At 41.8% G+C, this 6,117-nt stretch overlaps 1 protein-coding gene across 1 annotated transcript; it reads left to right on the top strand.

The window, feature by feature from the left end:
- The first annotated feature begins 463 nt into the window (after positions 1-463).
- Positions 464-3,295, top strand: LOC123484260 (B-cell receptor CD22-like). The gene is made up of 8 exons (XM_045214392.1): positions 464-474; positions 991-1,136; positions 1,361-1,687; positions 1,848-2,102; positions 2,273-2,536; positions 2,749-2,845; positions 2,930-2,984; positions 3,074-3,295. The coding sequence occupies exons 1-8, from the start codon at positions 464-466 to the stop codon at positions 3,293-3,295; spliced, it is 1,377 nt and encodes a 458-aa protein (XP_045070327.1).
- The last annotated feature ends 2,822 nt before the right edge of the window (positions 3,296-6,117 follow it).

A 6,117-nucleotide genomic window follows, 5' to 3' on the forward strand; every position in this document is an offset into this window, starting at 1 on the left:
TGTTGTTGTTGATGTTGTTGATGATGATGATGACTTTATTTAATCCATTAGGAAATTATTTTTGCATCATACATCATGTCATCTTAAATAGAAAGACGTAGACAGACATGAAACACGTCACACACATTAAATACATTGTTGGTTGTCTTTCTCTGGTCTGTAGCAGGTATGGTCTCATTCTTATATTTTAGTTGCTCTGTTTAACAATCTACAGACATTTCTAAAAGGATAAAAATCATAATATTATTCTGGTGTGTTCTGTTAGGCGTCTCCACTTCACTTTAAATAGTTATCTTTCACACCTCACTGAGTGATGCTTATCTGTGGTTTCCATTCACACTCAACTCAACAACTACGGCAACACATTGTGGACAAACCCTACTGTTAGTGTGAGCCAAAAGACCTTGACTTAATTATGATACCATTGTATTGTGTGACTGTGTTTCAGTGGTACCTGGTCAGAATGGCTGGAGTGTGAGCTACACCAAGAATAGTATCTGTACCTTGAAGGGGTCAACAGTGGAGCTGTCCTGCTCCTACACATATCCCAGAGGTTATACAGTCACGACAACCAAATGGTATAAATGGAAGAATTTGATCTGGACTGAAATCCAAGATAAATATGAGGATCGTATAGAGTACCGTGGGAACAAGGAGAATGACTGCACCCTGACAATCACAGACCTGAGAGAGAGTGACTCAGCTACGTACAAGTTCAGATTTATAACAGATCAGACCGTAGGGAGATATACTGGCGAACCTGGAGTCACTCTGTCTGTCACAGGTAAAGTTACATTCAATAAAGCTAAACTATTGAATTCCATTTAGTTCAGGAGAATTGTCTTGGTTTGTATTTATGTCTGTATAACATAAGATTTCTTTGTATTAGCGTGATAAGTCAGTGATGAAAGGGATTTACAGTGATATTGTTTTTCTCCAGGTCTTCAGGTGAAGGTGACTGGTGGATCAGGATAAGACACTGACCTGTAGCACCACCTGTACTCTGACTGGTAACCCCACCTACATCTGGTACAAGAACGGACATAATCTAGATGAGAGCACCTCCCCCCAGTACAAAGACCCAGTCTCCAGTAACTATGAAGACGGCTACTCCTGTGCTGTAAAAGGCCAAGTGTGTGAGTGTGGACTTTTTTAAAATGCAAATTCAATTTTGTTTCATGTTGTGAGACTAATAAATAAATAATAAATATTGATCGTTATTCAATAATGAAGGTTTTCACTACTGTAAAGTGTGTAACTAGTTTGTTTTCTACTACTTTATAAAAACCATCAGTGTATACCAGTAGATATTGTAATTAAAGATGTATATAAGGTGTTCTGTTGTCTTTTTGTGTTTCAGGTAAGGGGTGTTGGGGTGTGACTTACACCCATCAGAGTATCTGTGCCTTGAAGGGGTCAACAGTGGACATATCCTGCTCTTACACATATCCCAGTTATCATGAGATCAAAAAAGCTTTCTGGTTTACTAAATGGTCTGGTATAGATGCTGAAGATCTGAGCTCAGTGCCAAGGTATGAGGGTCATATTGAGTACCTTGGGGATAAGAAGGGAGACTGTACACTGAGAATCACAGACCTGAGATTGAGTGACTCTGCTGAGTACAGGTTCAGATTGATAACATCCGGAGGAAAGTTTGCTGGCTCACCTGTCTCCCTGACTGTCACAGGTAATCTGTCACACATCTCACATCTATTACTGTAATGACCTTATTAAGGGCAGTCATACAGACACAGTAGTGGTATGTGATGGAAAAATACCAAATCTAGTATATCATATAAGAGGACATATATAGGAGGAGAATAATGATGTGTTTCCTTTTACTCTAGATGTTGTGTTGGTGATGGATCCTACATCTGTGTCAGAGGGGGCGAGAGTCACACTGACATGTAGAACCAAATGTACACTGGACCCCATCACAGCCTACAGTTGGTATAAGAATGGACAGCCTATACCAAACAGCAACACCTCCTCTCCTGTCTATAGCCTATTCCCAGCCAGCAGTGAGGATGCAGGCAGATACTCCTGTGCTGTGGAAGGCCATGATGATCTCCGCTCTCCTGAAGACACTCTCAATGTCAGATGTAAGTACATGTGGTTTAAATCTTTAGTTTGCTATGTTAACATTGCAGTGACAGATATTAGCTCCACTTGCAACTTGAGTTGATCATCTTCAATAAGAGGGTGAATTCTAAATGTAATTGTGTGGAAAAGTACAATTGTGGAAAGTTTATATAATATTTTTTTACATCAGATGGACCAAGGAACACCTCAGTGTCAGCCAGTCCCTCTGGTGAAATAGTGGAGGGCAGTTCAGTGACTCTGACCTGCAGCAGTGATGCCAACCCACCTGTGGACAAATACACCTGGTACAAGAAGAACGTAACCTCACCAAAAGCATCAGGACAGACTTACAACATCCTCAACTTCAGCTATGAGGACAGAGGAGAATACTACTGTGAGGCCCAGAATGGAAGAGGATCTATGAACTCTGCAGCTAAGATGATCACTGTAGCAGGTAAAGTTCCATCTTCAATATTTCAATACAATATTATGTTCAATAAGAAATGATGTTTCAAGGTAATCTTCTTCTAGTTTGCCTTATTACACTTTGGTTTATAACTATGCATAGGCTTATATATACAAGTATTGCATTATTGTCCTGTATTGCCGTATATTCATTTTCAGTTTATAATAACATGGACTCATATCATCTATATCATCTTTTAGGGAAACAAACCTCAGTTATGACTCCAGCTGTAGGAATCACAGTGATTGTTCTGGTTCTCATACTGGCTTCATGTCTCTTTGGCTTCATGTGGTTAAGGTGAGTGAAAATGCATATTTTAAAGATTATTTCACTTTATTAACTTCATTAACTCATTCATATATTCATTCATTCACAAAACAGGAAGAAAGCATTCAAAACCACCTCTGACACAAGACACACAGCAGACATGGGACAGGTGAGTCTTATTGCTTTGTGGGACATTTCTACTCTTCATACTGTCGGTCCCCAGGTCTATTTATATTCTCTGTTCTCTCTCTCCATCAGGGAGACTCTAGTCCAGTGTATGACAACGTCTCAGGCATGGCCATGACCCCTACTGCAACACAGACAGCAGCCAACGTAGACCAGGATGTTGTTCACTACACCAGCGTCCACTTCTCTCACTCCAAAAACCAGGAAGTGCCTCCGTACTCCCCTGTCCAACTGCCTCAACCCCAGAAACAGGACGAGGATGTCCTGTACACTGCTGTGAAATTCACCAAGTGAGCATATTCTGCCTTTACAACAACATAGAGTCAATACTAGAACATTGTGACCACACAGACAGCATCAAGGTCATTCATATGTTGCTGCTTATTGAAGATGTAGACAATGATGTCATCAATATGTAAAACAGTTGACCCCTAGTGACCAGCCATTGTTCCCTGAGAACTCCCTCCATTAACATCTGAAGGGTTGAAGGAGCATTCTTCAGGTCAAATGACATTTACTATGACATGTCTATAATGAAGGAGTGATGTGATGTGATGAGGGTTTCAAGGAACTGTTCTGTCTACGTTCCAAATGGCACCCTATTCCCTATTTAGTGCACTACTGGTCACAAGTACCTCACTATAAGGGAGTAGGGTGACATTCGGGACACACATTCAGTTTCATTTCTGTTTCTTTCTCCAGGTCTGCGGTGGCACAAGCAGTCTACAGTACAGTCAACAAACACAGAACCAGGAAGACCTGAACACAACAAACCCAGAACCAGGAAGACCTGAACACAACAAACCCAGAACCAGGAAGACCTGAACACAACAATCCCAGAACCAGGAAGACCTGAACACAACAAACCCAGAACCAGGAAGACCTGAACACAACAAACACAGAACCAGGAAGACCTGAACACAACAAACCCAGAACCAGGAAGACCTGAACACAACAAACCCAGAACCAGGAAGACCTGAACACAACAAACCCAGAACCAGGAAGACCTGAACACAACAAACCCAGAACCAGGAAGACCTGAACACAACAAACCCAGAACCAGGAAGACCTGAACACAACAAACCCAGAACCAGGAAGACCTGAACACAACAAACCCAGAACCAAGAAGACCTGAACACAACAAACACAGAACCAGGAACACCTGAACACAACAAACCCAGAACCAGGAAGACCTGAACACAACAAACACAGAACCAGGAAGACCTGAACACAACAAACCCAGAACCAGGAAGACCTGAACACAACAAACCCAGAACCAGGAAGACCTGAACACAACAAACACAGAACCAGGAAGACCTGAACACAACAAACACAGAACCAGGAAGACCTGAACACAACAAACACAGAACCAGGAAGACCTGAACACAACAAACCCAGAACCAGGAAGACCTGAACACAACAAACCCAGAACCAGGAAGACCTGAACACAACAAACACAGAACCAGGAAGACCTGAACACAACAAACACAGAACCAGGAAGACCTGAACACAACAAACACAGAACCAGGAAGACCTGAACACAACAAACACAGAACCAGGAAGACCTGAACACAACAAACACAGAACCAGGAAGACCTGAACACAACAAACCCAGAACCAGAAAGACCTGAACACAACAAACACAGAACCAGGAAGACCTGAACACAACAAACCCAGAACCAGGAAGACCTGAACACAACAAACCCAGAACCAGGAAGACCTGAACACAACAAACCCAGAACCAGGAAGACCTGAACACAACAAACACAGAACCAGGAAGACCTGAACACAACAAACCCAGAACCAGGAAGACCTGAACACAACAAACACAGAACCAGGAAGACCTGAACACAACAAACCCAGAACCAGGAAGACCTGAACACAACAAACACAGAACCAGGAAGACCTGAACACAACAAACCCAGAACCAGGAAGACCTGAACACAACAAACCCAGAACCAGGAAGACCTGAACACAACAAACCCAGAACCAGGAAGACCTGAACACAACAAACACAGAACCAGGAAGACCTGAACACAACAAACCCAGAACCAGGAAGACCTGAACACAACAAACCCAGAACCACACGGCCAAGGCAACAAAGAAGTGGCTCAAGAAGAAGCACATGAAGGTCCTGGAGTGGCCTAGCCAGTCTCCAGACCTTAATCCCATAGGAAATCTGTGGAGGGAGCTGAAGGTTCGAGTTGCCAAACGTCAGCCTCGAAACCTTAATGACTTGGAGAAGATCTGCAAAGAGGAGTGGGACAAAATCCCTCCTCAGATGTTTGCAAACCTGGTGGCCAACTACAAGAAACGTCTGACCTCTGTGATTGCCAACAAGGGTTTTGCCACCAAGTACTAAGTCATGTTTTGCAGAGGGGTCAAATACTTATTTCCCTCATTAAAATGCAAAATCAATTTATAACATTTTTGACATGCGTTTTTCTGGATTTTTTGTTGTTATTCTGTCTCTCACTGTTCAAATAAACCTACCATTAAAATTAGTGACTGATCATTTCTTTGTCAGTGGGCAAACGTACAAAATCAGCAGGGGATCAAATACTTTTTTCCCTCACTGTAACTATATAGAACATGCAAAAAGGATATGGTAATACAAAATATAAGTTTACACACTCCCAGGAATGTCATGGATAATAATATAAATCATTAGCTTTCACACATCTAGATGGCCGGGTGGGGTGGGTGTGGAGCCAGAGACAGCAGGGGTTCAATCTGTAGAACCCAGTTCCTAGATTTGAATATAAAAATTGATTTGATCAAACAAAACTATGCTACATTTTATATCTGGGACCCTTAGGATGACAAATCAGAGCAAGATTACTGAATGTAAGTACATTATTTACCTTCAGAGGTGAATGTAACAAACCAGTTGCTGTGATAAGTTTTTTGTTCTTGTGCACTGTCCTCAAACAATAGCATGGTATTTTGTCACTGTAATAGCTACTGTAAATTGGACAGTGCAGTTTGATTAACAAGAATTTAAGCTTTCTGCCCATGTAAGACATGTCTATGTCCTGGAAAGTTTGCTGTTACTTACAACAGTCATGCTAATCACATTAGCACACGTTAGATCAACTGTCACGTATACGGGACAC

The sequence above is a fragment of the Coregonus clupeaformis genome, unplaced genomic scaffold (assembly GCF_020615455.1).
Source record: "Coregonus clupeaformis isolate EN_2021a unplaced genomic scaffold, ASM2061545v1 scaf0248, whole genome shotgun sequence".
Classification (NCBI taxonomy): domain Eukaryota; kingdom Metazoa; phylum Chordata; class Actinopteri; order Salmoniformes; family Salmonidae; genus Coregonus; species Coregonus clupeaformis.